At 39.7% G+C, this 20,247-nt stretch overlaps 1 protein-coding gene across 2 annotated transcripts in view; it reads right to left on the reverse strand.

Moving 5' to 3' along the window:
* Nucleotides 1-20,247, reverse strand: part of KIF26B (kinesin family member 26B) — a 628,846-nt gene that overhangs the window by 8,508 nt on the left and 600,091 nt on the right. For both annotated transcript variants that reach the window (XM_069069145.1, XM_069069146.1), the window contains 2 exons: nucleotides 6,621-6,823; nucleotides 5,853-6,003 (listed from right to left, as the gene is read on the reverse strand). In XM_069069145.1, the coding sequence (XP_068925246.1) occupies nucleotides 5,853-6,003; nucleotides 6,621-6,823 (354 nt within the window). The remainder of the gene's footprint in view (nucleotides 1-5,852; nucleotides 6,004-6,620; nucleotides 6,824-20,247) is intronic.

Raw genomic sequence — 20,247 nt, forward strand, 5'->3', positions numbered from 1 at the left:
TTTCCAGGTTTAAGGATAGCATCTGGCTAGTCATTTCTTCTAGCACAATCGTATTCCATCATAATCATATACAACATTGTTTAGCCATTCTCCAATTGATGGACAGCTCCTCAGTTCCCAATTCTTTGCCACCACTAAAAGAGCTGTGACAAATATTTTCATACATATAGATCCTTTTTCTTTCTGTTTTTAATCTCTTTGGGACACAGACCAAACAGTGGTATTGCTTGGTCAAAGGATATGCATGATTTTACAGTCCTTTGGGCATAGTTCCAAATTGCTCTACAGAATGACTGAATTGGTATGCTACTTCAACAATGCATTGGTATCTCAATTTTCCCACATAATGTCCAACATTTGTCATTTTCCTTTCCTGTCATATTAGCCAATCTGACAGGTATGGTTCAAGAGTTGTTTTCATTTGCATTTCTCTAATTAATAGTGATTTAGAACATATATTTTTAAATAAAAGAGAAAAAAATAAGAAAAACTGGTCAATAGATTAAAAAGTCAGAAAATATAAACAATATTCCATCTCTGTGCATTTCCCTACTTGTGCAAAGGAGGAGGTGTCTTTTCTTTGTAGTTCCCTAATTCCAATATTTAGATTCCCTTCCTAAAGAAGCAGCTACATTTTATCTTATATACTACTAAGCTTGCCCACTTGCTAATATTAATTATAACAATTACTTGTACAAACATTATACATATAAAATCCCACATTATGTAATTATCAACATAATTATACAACTAATAATTGATTCAATAGTAACAACTGAAACGTACAGAGAGCTTTAAGGTTTCTCCAGCACATTATTTCATTTGATCCTGGAACTGAGAGCTAAAGGCATAAATGATGAGGCCTAGTCTCAGAAAGATGTCACTTTGCTAGGGCTAAATACCTATTAGGTTTTGGAGTTAAAATTCAAACTTCAGGTCTGCCCCTTGGTTTCTCAGTTAAAATGCACCTCTGATTGCTTCATCAATCATTTACCCCACAAATATGTATTAATGTTTATATTTCTAGAGTGTTTGGAATATTTTTTGAGTAACATATTTATATAGTGTTTATCAAGTCAAACTGATCAAATGGGTCGTTTTTGCTATTCTTTATATACAATACTCTATCCCCTCTGGGTCTTAGTACAGTCTGTTCTCCAGGGCTGGAATGCACTCACTCCCCATCTCCATCTCTTCGAATCCTTAATTTCCTTGAAAACTCAGTTTAGCACCTGATGTTTTTTTCCTGATTCCCCCATGGCAACCCCCCTACTCCATCCCAACTGCTAATTACTTCCCCAAATTACATTGTATTTATTTTGTATATGTCAATGCATATAACTCTAATCGGATATAAGCTCCTTATAGGCATGGATCATTTCATTTCTGTCTTTGTAACCTCATCTTCTAGCACAGCCTCTGATGCATAGGAGGCACTCAATGGATCCTTGTTGATTGACGGATTAATTGCTTTCACATTTACAGAGAACTTTCCCTACAACAACCCAGTGCTGTAGAGAGTGTGAATATTACTATTCCCATTTCACAGGTGACAGAAACTGAGGCTCAGAGATATGACGTGACTTGCTTAGATTCACAGAGCTATTCATTGTCAGCAATTATTTTAGAACTCAGTCTCCTTGTTCCATGGCCTTTCCACTAGACCACCCAGGATGAGGCCATAGCCCTATGAACTAGAATTAAAGGTGAAGCATGTAAAATGGAGTTGGGATTCTGGGAGTGCCCTCCCCCCAAACCCCCTTCCCCCATAATTTCAGAAAGATCCTATTTATCCTTTGTTAACTAAAAGAAATAGATTTCCACAGAGGAAAGATCTCTTTTTTTAATGAGACTCCACTTGAATGGTGGCTGCTTATGTTCCAAGGTGTGTCTACTGGCAGGTAATCCTTTCCTGGGACCACATATCTTGTCCTAAGCTGCTCTAGGCAGTGACTCTGTCCCTCTCTGAATCTTAGCATGGCATCGCTCACACAGTGGCTGTTCAGGAAGTATCACAGGACCATGGAGTTAGAGCTGGAAGGGACCTCAGACTCCATCGTGGACTTGTCTCAGCTCACACAGGTGGTAACTGACCTTCCTGGGATTCGAAGCTAGGTCCCCTGATTCCAAACCTGCCATTCTTTCTACTGCCTCTCAGTATTGGGGATGATGAGTTACATTTATCCCATGTTTTGGGAGTTACTAAGCTTGGAAGACTAGGTACCATTTAGGACTTCAGATCTCTTTCATACAGTCTGGGGGTGGTGATTGGTGGACTGAAGAAGAGTGAATCAACATATGGGGCCACAGCTAAATGGGGAAGGTGGGGAGGGAGGAAAGGAGGAAAGGAGAACATGGCCTCTCCAACACTGTGATTGATTTGTGATAAGAATAACAAATTGAGTCCTGGGAGCACTTAACCTAACCTAGACGCAGGGTGATTGGGAATGCAAGCCACAAAGAAAAGCTGATATAGCCCTGTTGTACTAGCCCTGGTCTGAGAGTTTGAAGCTCAAGTTCTGGTCTTGGCTTTTGTTACCTTGCTCTGTTACCTTGTCTTAGTACCTTCCACTTTTTGGACCTTATTTTCCTCATCTGTAAAACTAGGGGCTCAGGCTGGAGGGGCTAAATCCCCTCTAGGATCACAATTCTCTAACTTGACATTTTAGGATTCTATGTAGAATGTCTTAGTTGACAGGGTAGAAGAGAAAAATCATCTTAAGATGTTTTCTCTTGATAAAACCTTCTGCCACTATTCACTATATCAAACTCAGCAGGAAGAATTTTAGAGGCTGAGGAATCCAACCCTTTCCCTTTAAAATCTGAGTCCCAAGGAAGTAATGTGACTTGCCCAAAGTAAAACATCCTCCTCTTCTTCTTCCTCCCCCTTAGAATTTATATAGCACCTACTATGTGCCAGGCACTGTGCTAAGCATTTTTTTGTTTTTTGCTTTTTTTTTTGAGGGGGAAAGGCAGGGCAATTGGGGCTAAGTGACTTGCCCAAGGTCACATGGCTAGTGAGTGTTAAGTGTCTGAGGCTGGATTTAGACTCAGGTCCTCCTGACTCCAGGGCCAGTGCTCTATTCACTGCACCACCTAGTCTCTCCAGTGCTAAGCATTTTTTAAACAAATATTATCTCAGTTGATCCTCACAACAACTCTTCAAAGTAGCTGTTATTATCATCTCCATTTTACAGATGAGGAAACTGAGGCAAATGGGTGTTGGGTACCTCATGCAGGATCACACAACAAGTAAATCCAACACTCTATCCACTACACACTGCCATTTATTTCATTTTACTATGAGTTATTTTTTTTATTTTTTAAGCAATTGGGGTTAATTAACTTGCTCAAGGTTACACGGCCAGTTATTATTTCTGGGTGTGGTGCTAAGTATCTGAGCCCGGATTTGATCCTCAGGTCATCCAGACACTGGAGCCGGTGCTCTTACTCGCTGAGCCACCTGGTCACCCCTAAGCAATTGGGGTTAAGTAACATGCTCAAGGTTACACGGCCAGGTGTTTCTGGGTGGGTGCTAAGTGTCTGAGCCGGGGATCCGATCCACAAGTCATCCCGACAGTGGAGCCGGTGCTCTTACTCGCTGTGCTACCTGGCCGCCCCTACTATGAGTTCTTAACAAGGCTCTGAAAAATTCTGAACCTGAATGGCTAAGATGGCTTGGCCCTTCCCCAGATCACCTGTGCTTTAAGATGGAAGGGAAGAAGAAAAGCTTCTTTATTTCCTCATGGGGAGATCTGTATTTAGAGAGGTTCTGTATCCCAAGGGTGGGAAATCAGAGAGCTTCAGAGAGAAGGTTAGGAAGAGGACCAAACATTCAGCAAAGAGTGAGTGGGCAGTAGGTACCCAATTTGCAAGCCTTCCTATGAACCCCAGCCAGGCTCTTTTGCCTTTTTTGGATAGTCGCCTCCTCCTGGAAATGGTCATTTCCCAAATGAGAATGGAATGTTGGTTAAAACTGGGAGGGACCTTAGAGGTCAACCTCATTTTACAAGTGATGAAACTGAGACCCAGGGCCACATAAGCAGCATCAATTAGTGGAAAGAGCCTTAGATTTGGTGTACAAGCTTAGGACCAAGCACTCTCCAGAAGAGTAACCTTGGAGATTTATTTAATATATACTTTGTAAAACAAAATGGGTAAAGCATAGGGGCTGGAGTCAGGAGAACCTGAGTTCAAATCTGGACTCAAATACTTACTAGTTGTATGACCTTGGGAAAGTCACTTAACCCTGTTTGCCTCAGTTTCCTCAACTGTAAAATGAGCTGGAGAAGGAAATTGCAAACCACTCCAGTATCTCTGCCAAGAAAACCCCAAATGGGGTCATGAAGAGTCAAACATAACTGAAAAATGACTGAACACACACACAGAAAACCCAAAACCCTAAAGAATAGGATTAGGGAACAGACCTGTGATTTCACTGGTATAAAGAACTTAATGTTAGGAAACTCCCTCTATAAATGTGGATCAATAACTCTTCTGCAATACAGAATCTTAAAGAATTTCTAAGAGTACCAAGAGATTCAGTGATCTGCCTGGGGCCACAAAGAGTGAGCATGTATGAGAGGTGGGGCTTCACCCCAAGTACTTCTTGCTTCAAGGACAGTTCTCTATCTGCCATCATATAAAGTGATACACTGGATACATAGACCTGGTGCTAGCAAACTTTTTTTGCCCTAGTAAACAAGGTGTTCAGAGCTGATCCTACATCAAAGTTAAGATCAAAGACGAACTTTAGATTTGTTGTTGTTCAGTCATTTCAGTCATATACAATTCTTTGTGATGTCACTTTGCGTTTTCTTGGCAGAGATACTGAACTTGTTTGCCATTTTCTTCTACAGTGTATTTTATAGATGAGGAAACCGAGGTAAACAGGGTAAACTGAGGTAAGTGATTAGCCTAGGTTCATACAGCTACTAAGTGTCTGAGGTCACATTTGAACTCAGGTCTTCCTGACTCCAGGCTTGGTGCACTATCTAGGATGCCACCTAGAGGCCCAACTTTAGATTTGGCATTTGATAAATAAAATGGTTGGTAATAAATAAAACAGCAATTCTATCTGTCTTTCAAAAACCACTGTAAGAATCATTCTGAATTGGGTTTACATGGTCACCAAGATCTTGAGTTTTCTATTAAATCAAAATAACACTTCAGGGCTTCCTTCCTACCCCTGACTCTGGTATTTTCCCCCTTTTTTCTAAGATTGCAAATTCTATCCTATTAAGAGCTTTATAAATGCTTTTCAATTTCAGGCTAGAAATGCAGTGTGATTATGTGGTGTGGGAACAGATTTATAATACAGCCTTTATGTCTGGGTGATCTTCTGCCACATGTAGAAAAGAAAAAAAAATCTCATTTTCAGGTGCTCTGGACTGAGACACATAAGAAGTAATCTATTAGAAGCAATATTTACCACTCTTTCCTGCATCTCCTCTCCCAATGACCCTCCCCCTCCATCCAATCCTTCACTTCTTGGTTCTTGGTGAGTAGGATTACTTATCCATTTCAAACATCTTTATTCATTGCTGTTAAGCGGGAGGTTTTTCTTTGCCTAGCAAAGAAGGAGTGAATGATGGATAGCACTCACTTGGAGTGAGAACACCTAAGGGAAGGAAGGGTGCCCTTGAATGGTTCTGTGGGCACCATCTAAATTTTGGCAGCCTGGCACAAAGTCCCAGTCACTCTTCCTTAGTTGTAGTTCTGTCTCCCTTTGATAAGAATTCTATGTGCTCATTTCTAGAGTCTCTCTAACTTAGCCCCAAGGTTACAGGTCAGGCTGTTTAGCTAGAAAGCACTTGTGGTCACAAAGACAGAAACCAACCCAGGGCACTTACATTCGCTGAGCCATTTGTTGGGATCCAGCATCAGATACTGCTTGGTCATCTCCAGTTCCTTCATTAACCACTCATACTTGGCCCGCACCTCAGCAATCCTCTGTTGGCGATGCTCCAGGATTTTCAGCTTTGCATTGAAGCATATCACCTCCTAGTACACAGACAGTGAGGAGAATTGGGGAGGATGGAGGGGAAGGAAAGAAAGATTTTGAGGTCAAACATAGCCAGTCCAATCACTGAATATTGAATAAGCAAGGGACAAGTTGTCTGGAAGCTTGGAAAGGGCCCAAGGAATCTTAGCTGAGTCTCTACTTAGAGAAATATGATGAAGATACACTCTACTGCCTGGGACTGACTCTGTTCAGACTTAGGATATGCCCAGAGGGCAGGAGCTTCATGGCCTTCCCATGAAGAACGCATAAGGTATTATATATTAGCAGGACACATACTTACTTGGACCTGTGGAGTCAATGATACAGAATGAAACCTCAGAAGTCTGGGGATGCATCCCTCTGCCTTTAGGCAAGGTTGCATTTTAGGCTTTAGAGTGAACTTTAAAATCTTTGATAAAACCATCCACAACACCACCTTCCTTGTGTCTCACAACCCTGTTGTTTGAGTCAAAATCTTTCCACTTATGGTTTGGAACCCCTTCTTTGATTCTCTATGGAAAGAGAGAACCATAGTTTGCCACCACACATTCATTGTCCCTTTATACGAAAAAGTAAGTCCCTTCATCTGCCCTGAATCTTTCAAGGTAGCTCTCACCTTGCTGTCAATGCCTCGACGCCGCTGAAGCCTCTCTACATCATCAATTTCATAGACTTTTATCTCAAAGGGTTCCCCTAGACTCCTCTGGGTGCTCCGCATCGGGCCATCCACCCAGCGAACACCAGCACTGTTTGAAGGTTTCCTCACTGGTGAGGTGGTATCAAGTGATAGGGCTGGAATGAGCCTCCGTCTCTGAGAACCTGGATAGGAATCAATGCACAAGTTAATCTTTCTTCACTCTTGATTTCTTTTGGTCCATGGGATACGCGCATGGGTCAGGGTCATATGTGGGCAAAACCCTCAGGCTGTGTGGCGAGGATGTGCATCCGAGGCCTCCCACCCTCCCTCCAGTCACCTTGGCTAACTTCCTTCTTTGGGCTGCCCTGCTGACTCAATTTCCCAAGACCTTCTCTATCATTCCAGAGAAACTTCTTTCACTCCTGGACAACTTCTCACATTAGAAGTACACACTGTCCCTAAGGTCTCACCTTCTTATTGGCTATTTCCTCCCAGAACTTGTAATTTAAGGAGGAAGACCAGGCCAAAGACATATTGAGCTCCCTCCAGGCTATACTGCTGACTTGTTGCTACAGGATGTTCTCTACCATGCCCCTCTTCCAGGTACTTTCTCCCCTTCCCACCCCTCTTTCCAGTTCCCTTTTCTTCCTGTATTAGAATATAAGCTTCTTGAAGACAGTAATTTCCTCTCTCTCTCTCTCTCTCTCTCTCTCTCTCTCTCTCTCTCTCTCTTTCTCTCTGTCTCTCTCTGTCTCTCTCTCTCTGTCTCTCTGTCTCTCTCTCTCTGTCTCTCTCTTTCTGTCTCTCTCTCTGTCTGTCTCTCTGTCTCTGTCTCATTTATATTCCACTTACTATAGACCAGGCACATAGTCTATATTCCTGAAGTTCAATTAAGACATGCATTTTTAAGAATTCTCTCATCAGATCACTGCACTTATTCTATGTCAAGGGCAATATTAGCTATATAGACTAGATGACTCTAAAGTGCCACAATGGCCATCAGAGAATTATTCATGTTTCTTGGAGGAAAACACATATACCAACAACTAATACTGGAACCTTAGGTACCTCTAAATCATACTTTATTAGCTTTCACCAAGGTTTTCAGACAGCAAGCTTTTCCTCTAATGAAGTTAGTCATTCACTGAGTCCCTAGTGAAGGCAAAGAACTATATTTGGTCCTATAGGTCAGTGGGAGGGAGAAGGATAAGATATACTTCCTAATCTCAAGGAACTTACAGCTGAAATGGGAACATGGAAAAATACCTAGGTCACAATTTGGAAAGAATGATAAAGAATGATAATGTGCCATCCTTTTTTATGAAAGGACGATGTTACTAAGCAACCATCTGGAAAGCACATGCTTTGAGCTGTGTTTGGTGTGCACTGGGAACTGTCCAAACTGTCTTACCCAGATCCCCTCGTGACCAGGGACACACATCTGCAGGACCATCTGGCTGAGGTTAGGGGATAGCCTATGGATAAAGCTCACCACAACCTTGGCTTCATGAGCACAGGCCTCTGAGATGGAACTGATCTGAGGAGAGTCAGCAAGTATGAAACCATACTGTAGAAACCAAAGAAAGCATCTGGAGCTTAAGATGGAGATCCTTTACCATTAGTAAGGAAAATAGAGAGAGTGCTTCAGTAAAAGCCCTAACTCAACTCCTTTGTGTATCATTGATTCCATAGGTCGTGTGGATGAGTAAGAACCAGAATCAACCAGCAATGAGCAAAGAGGCTTGAGGAAAACAACAACTACAAACCAAGACTTAACTGATTATTTCCTGGTTGATGTCTATTCCAGGATAGGCTCCAGGAAATTGGGCTGAATTAGCTAGTCAGTTTCTGTCTTTACACATGAAGCTTTGGTAATAAATATTTACTTACTTCAGGAGTAAATACTATTGGCCTGGCACATAATAAGTTCTATATAAATGAGAAAGAAAGAAGAGAGAAAAAAGAGAAAGAGAGAAGGAAAGAAGGAAGGAAGACTATAACTCATGGTGATTACAGAAGGAAGGGAAGGGAAGGAGGGAGGAAGGAAACAAAGGAGGAAGAAAGACTAACTCATGGCGATTATAGAATTTTATGGCTTGATGAGACTTTAGGGAGTATCTATCTAATTTTCCTCCCTCATTAAAGCATTTTTCTTCACAACTTTGTGAAGATGCTCATGCAAGGATTACCATCTCTAATTCACAGATGATACAACTAAGGCTCAGAGGACTTTAAGTGATTTGATCAAGGTTACTCAGATAGTTCGATAAGGTATACCCTGCCTGAAAGGAAGGAACATCAGTTCCAGGAATGATTAAACAATCATAAAACAAAACTGAACAAAACACCACCACTACTATGTTTTTGGGTAGGCAAATCTCTAGGAATATTCTCAGATTCATCATTAATCATGAGTGTATCCATTGTGTGAATGATGCCAGATTGGATGGGAGTTAAAAAGAGGGATGAGGAGATGAAGGTCCATGGCTAGGTACAATCAACAGAATTTAATGAGGCCCTACAGAGGTCTGTCCTAAGCACTATTAAACAGTATACCTTCCTTCTATCTTTCCCCCTCAAAAGCTGATTATCTGACTATCTTTGCACTGACTGTCCCCCATGCCTCTCTTGGTTTTCCTGTCTTTCTTCAAGACTCAGCTCAAACCCCACCTTCTGCAGGGGGCCTCTCCCTGTCCTCTCACCTGCTAAGGCCTTCTCCTCTCAGATTACCTACCATCTAGTCTGTTTATATTTCATTGCTTATATATTTACATGGTACATGTGGCACATTAACATGTTGTTTCCCTTGTTAGAATGTAAGATGCTTGTCTTTATTTGTATTCCCAGCCCTTTATACAGTGCCTGGAACATACTAAGTGCCTAATAAATGCTAACAACTGAGTAGATGGGAAGTATTTGTAAGAAGTGACAGAACCAGATCATAAATTATTGTCCACAATAGCCAAATTGACCATAACAATGGGAGGCCAACATAAAAGGGCAAAAACCTGGTCGATACTAATGGTTGTGTTAAAAAGAAACATCCCTCCTTTGTGTGAATAGGATACTAGGACATAGAGCTAGAAGGAACCACAAAGGCCATTTAACTTTGCTACTTCATTGTACAAATGAGGAAACTGAGGGTCAGGAGGGTTTATTGACTTGACCAAAATAGCAGGTAATGGGCACTGGAGGCAGGATTTGAACCTGAGTCCTTTGACTTAAGAGCCAGTGCTCTTTCCCCTGTGCCAAGCTACCTTTTTTCAGAGTAATGTACTTGGCAAAGGAGTTTGTTTGGGTGTCTATTGAGTAGTATCTGATGTATCACAATACAATAGATCAATAAATTTCAAAAGGTAAAGTATTGTCATAAAAACTACAACTGTAGATTCCAAATTCTTGAGAAAGAATAATGCCTGTAATTAAGATGGTTAAGCCAAACTGGTTCAATAAAAACAAAAACAAAGGGTCTATATTTTCATCTCGATGGGAGGTTGTATTTGTTTTTTGTCCTGGGAAGTCATAAAATTCTTGTTTTACTTGTTCTGACAGAAATAAAACTTTAGCCCTGCAATTCTCCAACATATGGCCCCTGAGACAGAAACACGAGTGCTGAAAATGACTAAATTCTCCAATCAGAGAGGTGCCTGCTGGGAAAGGGCAGTTTATATAATAATGTATAAAGAGTCTTATGTAACAGGAGTCTTAGTCATTCAAGGCTAATAAGCTAGTTTTTCCCACTGATCTCAAAGGAAACTTAAAACATTTCCCAGTGATTTTAAAATATTATGATATATTTTCACCAGAACTATATATAGAATAAAGGGAATGTTGTATGCTGAAAAAAGGTGGTAGAGGAACCTTGGTTCCAATCTCAACTTCATTATACTTATTTTTTGAAGTTGGTTATATCATTTCACTTGTCAGAGTTTAAATTCTTCATATGTAAAATTAGCTAGATAATTACCAAGATTTCTTCTACCTCTAGATCCTAAGGGAACCTCTTTCTTTGGTCCATTAAATATTAGTTCCAATAGTATCTCAACCTAGCAGGAAATGTGAAGTAAAAGTCAGGAACTTTAGGTTCTTTTACCTCCCCTGTCACTAACTCTCTGTGTTGTCTTAGGCAAATTCCACATCTTTTCTGTCAGTTTTCTCATTTGTAAAGTTGGTTTGACAAAATCTGTCCTATTTCTTTTTTTTTCTTTCTTTTTGGAGGGGGGAGGGCAGGCAAATTGGGGTTAAATGACTTGCCCAAGGTCACACAGCTAGTAAGTGTTAAGTGACTGAGGCCATATTTGAACTCAGGTCTGCCTGACTCCAGGGCCAGTGCTCTATTCACTGCACCACCTAGCCACCCCTGTCCTTTTTCTTTCAAAGGGCTTGTTGTAAAGTTCAAACAGAGATGAAAGTATCTGAAAACAGATAAAGAGACCAAGTTATGACTTGTTGGGAAATATGAGACAAAGGTCAACAGTTTCTCTTAGGATCCTCTAGTCAGCACAACAATCACTATTTCGCATAGAAGAGAAAAGAAGTTAAAACCATTTCTTTATCATCATATCTCTCTAATCCTTTTCTGTTCAAGAAAAGAGTCCTCAGGAACTTCAGCTGGGTGTATGATAAGACCTAAAAACTAAATTGAGTTTCTTACCAAAGGTTATGTGACAATGGAGCTTATAATCCCAAAGAACCAGCAGAGGCTAAAGCAGTTGAAAGAAGTTTAAAGAAGAGTTCCGAAGAAGTGTTATGAATAGAAGAGTTCTAAGCAGAGGTCAAAGGGTAGACCTAATGTCAGGTGAAGACTTGCTACCTTTTGGTACAGCTTGATTGAAAGGGAGATTTTCTAAGACACTGACTGAAAGAGCTTTCTGGGAAAGCTAGCAGAGATTCTGACTCAGAGAGCTAACTGGGAAAGCTGCAGAGAGTTTCACAACTATTGGACAAGACTTCCAACTGAAAATACACCTTTTCTTAAGGGAAAATGCTGGCTAAATGTAGAACCTCCAGTAGATTGAGGTACCTATGTTATGGGTAATCCTGATGGTAGCTCCTCCATTGAAAACTATAGCTGAGGTATAGAAAGAGGTTGAAGAAATGCTGACTGAAAGCACTATAACTTCTCTTCCGTAACAGAGAGGCTTATTAACCATAGCACTGCCCAGAGGATGGTATAAGGGATTAAAAGATCTAGTGAAAAAGCTTTAGCCACAGTATCATCAGTGCATGTGATACATATTAAGTAACCCTGAAAATAGTTGGTTAAGTTACTTTGCTAGGGTCACACAACCAATATGTGCCAGGGCAAGACTTGAATTCATATTTTATTGGCTTTGAGGACAACTCTCAGTCTACTGTGTCAACCCAGTAATTTATATCTATATAATACTACTTTGTATTTTACAAGGGATTTTCAGGTACATTGTCACATTTGATCTCCACAACAATCTAGCAAAGTAAGATGAGCAAATATTATTTTTAAAAAAAGGCAGCACAGTATAACAGAAATAGCACTGAACTTGGAGCCTAGACACCTCAATTCATGTTCCAGTTCAAACATTTAATAGATATGTGACCCTGGGTAAATAACAATCTTCCATAGATTCAATGTCTTTATATGCAAAATAAGGACAATAATACTTTTATTTGCCTCATAAGGCTGCGGAAAAACTATATATGCCTTAAATCATTATATAAATTCTACTCAGCAACCTTTTTTTTTTGGTGTTCATAGTAATTATTTTATTTAGTCATTTAAAATGGGTTCCAGGTTTACTAATATGTTCTTGTTCCCTTCCTCCTCCAATATAAGCACACAGTAATTTAATGAAGGTTTTCTGCAAATAATTTCCCCATGCTTGTCTTGTTCATTAGTTTGGGGCTTTTTTTTTCCAATTTTAAAAACATTTTTATTTACAGTTCTGAGTTCCAAATTCTATCCTTCCCACATGCTCTTTCTTCTCCCCTCCTTGAGACTATACACAATCAGATATAGGCTCTACACGTACAATTATGTAAAATATTTCCATATTAGTCATTTTGTATAATACTGAAATAGAAGAAAAAAAGGGAAAAAAGTTTAAAATGGCACGCTTCAGTCTGTATTCAATCAATATCAGTTCTTTCTCCAGAGGTGGGTAGTATTCTTCATTGTTATCCTTTGGGATTGTCTTGCATAATTGTATTGCTGAGAATAGCTAAATCATTCACAGTTTGAACAATGTTGCTATTACTATGTACAATGTTCTCCTGGTTCCATTCACTTCACTATGTATCAGTTCTTGTATTTTCAGGTTTTTCCGAAATCATCCCATTTGTCATTTCTTATAACACAGTAACATTCCATTACAATTATATACCCCAGCTTGTTTAGCTATTCCCCAACTGATGGGCATCCCTTTGATTTCCAATTATTAGCCACCAGAAAAAGAGCTGTTATAAATATTTTTTGTACAAATGGGTTCTTTTCCCTTTTTTATACCTTTGGGGTATAGACCTAGCAATGGTATTCCTGGGTCAAAGGGTGTGCACAGCTTCATAACCCTTTGGGCATAGTTCCAAATTGCTCTCCAGAATGATTGAATCAGTTCAAAATTCCACCAACAGTTCAGCAAACATTTATGGAATGAGGCAGGGAAACAAAGACAAGAGTAAAGCAATCTTTGCCCTCAAGAAGCTTACAGTTTTAATTTACATAGAAAAATATAAACAAAATACCACACACACATATATTTATATATATCCACATATCTAGATATATGTATATATGCATACAGAGTAAATAGAAAGTATTCATTTGGGAATGGAGTAGGGAGTAGGAGAGAGTCCTAATGGTTGAAGGGATTACGAAAAGTCTTCCTTGGAAAAGGGCACTTAATGATTTGGAGGAGAGATTCTATGAGGGAGATTTAAGAAGGTAGAGTGTTCCAGGCATGGGGGACAGACTGGGCAAATGGGAGACATAATGTTGTGTAAGAAGAAGAGAAGAAGGCCAGTCTGGTTAGAACATGAGGGAGGAGTAATATACTGTCAAAAAAAAATAGTATGGACTCAGATTATGAAGATTATGTCTCAATGACAGAGAGGGGCATTTATGTTTTATCTTAGCAGCAACAAGGAACCACTTAAAAACCTTAGAAGGGATGTCATCAGGTCTGTGATTCAGGACAATCACTTTGAGAGTTGGCTTGAGTAGAAAAGGAAGAGAAGGAAGATGCTGAAGGCCAGTTGGGTCATGATACCATGTTGGGAAGAAGAGATAACACACTAGTTAACAGAGTCAAGTTCCAAAAAGACCTTGACAACTTTAATGTGACATAAATCCACTCTACCTTGGACAGGCCTAATGGGTAGGTGGAATCCCCATGCTAGGAGGGCAGAGAGCCCTGTGACTCTGTCTCCCTACTGAGGTTGTCATCTTTGGGTGGAAGAGGGGAAGACAACTGGCTCTTACACCCACAAGACAGTCTGCCCAGCAGCCTAGATAGGAATAGGTTCCAGAAAGACTCAGGAAGTTACTTTGCTTATGTAATACATTTGTTGTCCTTATGAAAGAAGAAACAAGTAAACAAGAAAAGACAGTTTGGTCACCCTAGGTTTCCAACTCTGGAAATTATATCTATGTCATTAAACAGTTAAATGAGCACACGTGCATGGGCTCGCGCGCACGTGCGCGCACACACACACACACACACACACACACACACACCATTTTCTGTTTGGTCCCAAAGTGTAGAACAACAAAGAGGAAAATTTAGGTTTAAGATATGGAGTAAAAAAAACACTCAATACTAAAAAATCTCCCAAATTCCCAAACATCCTAAAAGTAGAAGACACTGCCTCCAAGAGTAATGGGTTTCATTTAATTTTTTCAATCTCTATTTACTTGACCTTGGTCACATCACTTAATCTCTTGGACTCTCAGTTTGCTCCTCTGTAAAATGAAGGGACAGGACTCTAAACTCAGTCCTTTCCTGCTCTAAATCCTACCACACATGACTGAACCCACTTTTGAACCATGCTCTCCTTGTCCAGCATTCTTTCCACCACATAGTGTTGCTATAATCACCTGACACTTATATTTGTGACCCTGGGGTTTTCTGCTCATTTCTGATGCTGAGGGGGCAGTGATGCTGCTTTCCCCTGGGAAGAAGGATGGATTTAAAAACAATGAGAGCATCCTAACATATCTGCCCTAAAGCTAAATGGAACCTAATCTAATTTAACCATGCATTGATTAATGGTCTTTTCATTAATTTGAGCAAAGAAGGTGGGTTTGCTGGGACAGGATTTCAGTAGCTTTTGCTCCTATCACTTAAGGCATCTGTTCATCTGGCTGTGCATTAAATGGGATGAAGATGAAGTTCCATCCAGAAGAGGATTTTACTGTGAATCAAGTTGGAAGGCTTGCTTTTCTACAATAAGAGACAGGCCTGAGGATTGTTTTGTTTTGTTTCAGCAACATGGACATTTTTTTTTTTTTGCTTCAAAATCACTCAGTGGATGGTTTATATTTCTTACTGTGATTTATGAGGCTAGAGGCTCTAATCCTTATGACGTCACTGATAGAGCACTGGGGTAGGAAGACATACTGCTGCCTACTGTGGGTGTTAAGCACGGTAATTTCCTTAGGAGTGGGTATAGAAGCTGGAAGGATGCTCTCCCTCTCTCTTCATGGCATCCTCCCTTTCCCATCAGTTCCTTTTTCCCAGATAGAGTGGGTCCTACCCACTGAGTAATGAGGATATGAGAAGCATCTATTCAGGCTTTCTGATTCTCCAGCCAAAGAAAAGGACTGCATGCCTTTCCCATTTCAACAGGGCTATAGATTGATAAAGAAATCTAAAATATGGAAAATGTTACTGTTCAATAAAAAGGAGCTAGATATATGTTATATATGTTAGATAGGCAAAGGGAGAAAAAAAACCCAACATCCCCCATTTTATTATATATCTAGATTTTAAGATTATAGATTATTAGGGCTAGAAAGGATCTTAAAATAATCTAATACATGGGTTCTTAACCTGGGGGTCTGCAGACCTCCCAGGGGATAGATTTCAGGAGGTCTGTGAACTTACATGGGAAAAAATATATTTTTTATTTTCATTAACCTCTAAATAAAATTTAACATTTCCTTCAATTATTTAAAAACATTCTGAGGAGTCCATAGATTTCACCAAACTATTAAAGAGGTTCATGATCATTTCAAAAGGTTAAAAACTCCTGATCTAATGCAATTCCCTAATTTTGTTATTGTTTAGTCATTTCAGTCATGTCCAATTATTTTTGACCCCATTTGGGGTTTTCTGGGTCAAGATACTGGGGTGATTTGCCATTTCCTTCTTCAACTCATTTTCCAGATGAGGAAACTAAGACAAACAGGGTCAAGTGACTTGCCCAGGGTTATTATTATTATATCATAATGTTATTATCTTAATATAATTCCAAATTGCTTATTCGAATGTTTACAAATTCACAGCTCCACCAGCAGTATATTAATGTACAAATCTTTTTACAACTTAGAAGTTATTACTATTGTTAATATATCATATTTGAAGAGAACTCATCATCATCATCATCATCATCATCGTGGCACATTTATATAGAGCTTACTGTAGGCTAGGTACCATGCTAAGCACTATGCAATTATCATCTCCTTTGATCTTCACAACAACTTTGGGAGGTAATAACAACAATGATGATAATGATGTTATATTTATGTAGCACTTACCTTACCATGCTCCAAGCTCTGTGCTAAGTGCTTTATAATTATTATCTCATTTGATCCTTACAATGGTTCTGAAAGGTATGTGATATTATTATCCCCATCTTACAGATGAGGAAACTGAAACAGGATCAGTGATTTGCCCTGGGTTGCACATCTATCAAGTGTCTACAGTGAGATTTGAACTCAGGTCTTCTGACCCCAAGCTCAGTGCTCTTAAAATGTTAAATTAAAAACCTTTTGATCCAGGGATTCCACTACTGGGCCAATACCCAAGAAGGCCAATAGTGAAAAGAAAAGAAGAGAAAAGAGAAGAAAAGAGAAAAGATTTTATATACTTTGAGATATCTACAGAAGCATGTTTTACATAGCAAAGAATTGGAAACAAAGTAGATGTCCATCGATTGGGAAATGGTTGGATCACTTGTTGTCACTGAATATAATGTGATAGCTCACATCAATACAGCATATTACACTTTATAAGCCAATATCAGAAATAATGCTTTAAAGGTAAACCACTCAATGACATAGGATTTACAGATGAGAAAATGGAAGCTTAGAGAGTGATGCAAAAAGTAAGTGGAAGAGCAAAGACATAGATGGCAGGTCTTGTGGTCCTTCCTTATGTAGGCTGTTCCTTACACCTGGAATGCACTAGCTCCTACCCCACCCCCGCTCAAATTTCAAGAATCCTTAGGTTCTCAGCTCATATACTGCCATTTCTGGGAAAACTTTCTCGATCTCTTGTTGTTGGTGCTGGGGTTCTCTTCTTTCTAAAATGATTGTGTATTCTCTTAATGGGATAAATCTTGGTCTCCTTCAGTAAGAATTTAAGCTCCTTGAAGGCAGAGGCTATTTTTTGTTTTGTTTGCATCTTCAGTGCCTAGTACAGTCCCTTAAACACAGCATGCACCGAAAAAAGTGTTGGATTGGGATTAGTGCTTATTCATGGAGATTTACAGACTTTCAGTGGGGCTATCCAGGGCAGCTAGGTGGCACAGTGCATAGAGCAACTGGCTTGGAGTCAGGAAGACTGGAGTTAAAATCCAGTGTCAGACACTTATTAGCTGTGTGACTCTGGGCAAGTCATTTAACCCTATTTGTCTCCATTTCCTCATTTGTAAAATGAGCTGGAACAGCAAATGGCAAAGCATTCCAGCATCTTTGCCAAGAAAACTCCAAAGAGGGTCGTGAAGAGTTGGACACAACGGAAATAACTGAACAACAACAAAAATAACAGTAGGACTAGCCTAGGACAAGATTAGGAAACATCACCCTTTGAGACTGAAGCTTAATGAGCACATAGAGATCCTCCCAGAGGGTAAAACTAGAATTGCGTCCCCTAAACCATAAAGGGGCAGGGGATGTCTCTGGAATCCTATCAGAAAGTAATCTACATGTTAACTGATATAAAATCAAATTTTGCAAACAGTGCACTTTCTCGGATATGAAGCAAATGATATTGTAATGATTAAATACTCTGGAGACTGGGGGGGAAATTACAAAAGGGAATTCAGATAGGAAAAAAATCACCAGTGTTTCTCCAGGGCTGACTAGGCCAGAGGATGCCCTGATTTTTGATAACCAATTCCAATACTTTAAACAAAAATATCCTCAGTGTATAAAAATGTGATTTTATCAAACTACCAGGGTTTGAGAGAATGTATCCCTTAAGACAAGCTAATCCCCTGGGCTTGAATTCTAATTTAAAAAAAACCAAACAGTTCAGTGGCACAGAGAAACAAGGTGAGGGTTGAGAGCGAGTGACTGGAGAGGATAGGAGAGAAGGGCAAGGAGTTGCTGGCAGTTTTTTTTTTCTTCAGAAAAGTTTCTAATTACAACAGGTGAAGAAATAAAGGATATTATTATAAACTATCTGCCCAGCCATATGCCAAATAAAACCAACAACTTGAACAAAATGGATGAATATTTATAGAAATGATTGTAAATATTATCAGAAGAGCTTCTTACTGATAACCATTGGGTCTGGTTACTGTCTTCATCAGGGTATTGGCAAGAAACTTTAATTGCAGATTACCTGAACAAATTGGCTAGACAAGGGAAAACAAAAGGTTTGTAAAAAGGCCGTTATAAACAGCCTGCTATAGTATCTACATCTACAGCTCTTGCACCACAAACAAGCCGTTAGTAATGAGAGTCAGTAGGAAGAATTGAAGTATTGCATCAGGTATGAAGGGGCTGGAGCAATGTAGCAGTGACTTGAAGAGATGATACTTGAAGAGGTGTTTGTGTTTATTTCAGAATCAGTTAACAACTAGTTATTTGCAGGTAGGGGTGGCTAGGTGGTATGGTGGACAGAGTGCTAGACCTGGAGTCAGGAAGACCTGAGTTCAAATCCAGCCTCAGACACTATCTATGTGACCCTCAGCAAGTCAGTTAACCCTATTTGCCTCATTTTCCTCATCTGGAAAATGAACTGGAAGAGGAAATACCAAATCACTTCAGTATCTTTGCCAAGAAAATGCCAAAAGGGATCATGAAAAGTTGTATACAACTGAAAAGTGATTGAACAATAACAACAACATTCAGGTAAACTACTGTGAGACCACTAGCTAGCTGGGACAGTGGATAGAATTCAAGATTTAGAGTCATGGAGACCTGAGATCAACTCTGACCTCAGACACTTACTAGCTGTGTAAGTCGCTTACCCTGCCTCAAGCTTAGTTTCCTCCACTTCTGTAAAATGGGTATGATAATAATAGCACTTAAACTCCAAGGTTGTCATAAGGATAAAATAAGGCAATATCTGCCAAGCACTTTACAAACCTCAAAATACTATGTAAAAGTTGTTACCATCCTGCCAGAGGAGAAAGTGAAAAAGAAAGAAGGAAAGCCTTCCTACTCACTAGTTCAATAGGGAGAATTATATCAAGTGTTCTTTCAAAGAACGGAACTGTTTCAAGAGTTAAACAAAGAAGAGAGACCAAGAAGACAAAGGAGAAATGATCATACAATTCTTTTGTGATCCCCCAAAATGTACATGGGCAGGGAAGGCTTACAGATCATCTAGCCCAGTCTTTATGCAAATCGTGAATCCTACCTACACTATCACAAACAAGGAAATGATTCTCTAGCTTGAGGACCTCCAGTAATGGCAAATTCAGTACTCCCTTAGCCAGATCCTTCTCCTTTTGGACAGCTCTAATTATTAGGAAGCTTTTTCTTAGGCTGTGTTGAAATTTGCCTAACTTCCAACCATGGTTGGTCACACACACAGTCATACACACACTCCTTCAAATTTCTAAAGACTGCTATCATGTCCTTGCCTAACTCTTCCCTAAGTTAAATACCCCCAGTTTCTCTAACTGATACTATAAAGCATGATTTCAAATTCCCTCATCATCTGGACACCCATCCTGCCTTGGACATGTTCTAGCTTGGTATTTTCATCTCTTGACATCATGCCTTTCTACAAGTGGTCCCTCCTGTCTGCAATGTACTCCCTCCTCACCTCCACCTTTGATGGAAACATCCCCAGCTTCCATCAAAGTCCACCTCAGATGCTATTTCCTACATGGAGCCTTTCCTGATCCCCCAGTTATTAGTGGTTTCTCTATCTTGTAATAACTTTGCTTTACTTTTTATATACTTCAGTCTCCTGCTACCAACAAGAAGTAAGCTCCTTGAGATCAGAGACTTATTTTTGTCTGTGATTCTCTAGTGCTCAGCTCAGTCCTTGGCAATTAAGCATTTAAAAATGTTTATTGAAAGCAACAAGTCAAAGTGCCTGCAGCATGCCAGGCATGGTTGCTAAGTACACAAGATAGAAGTACACAAAAAAAGAAAGACAGTCCTTCCTTTGGGGAGTTTACATTTTCATAGATGAAGATAACATTCTAAAGGAAGCTTTAAAAAGTAGAG

The sequence above is a fragment of the Petaurus breviceps genome, unplaced genomic scaffold (assembly GCF_028583685.1).
Source record: "Petaurus breviceps papuanus isolate PSGF00001 unplaced genomic scaffold, PetGlider_PUasm1.0 90778, whole genome shotgun sequence".
Lineage (NCBI taxonomy): Eukaryota > Metazoa > Chordata > Mammalia > Diprotodontia > Petauridae > Petaurus > Petaurus breviceps.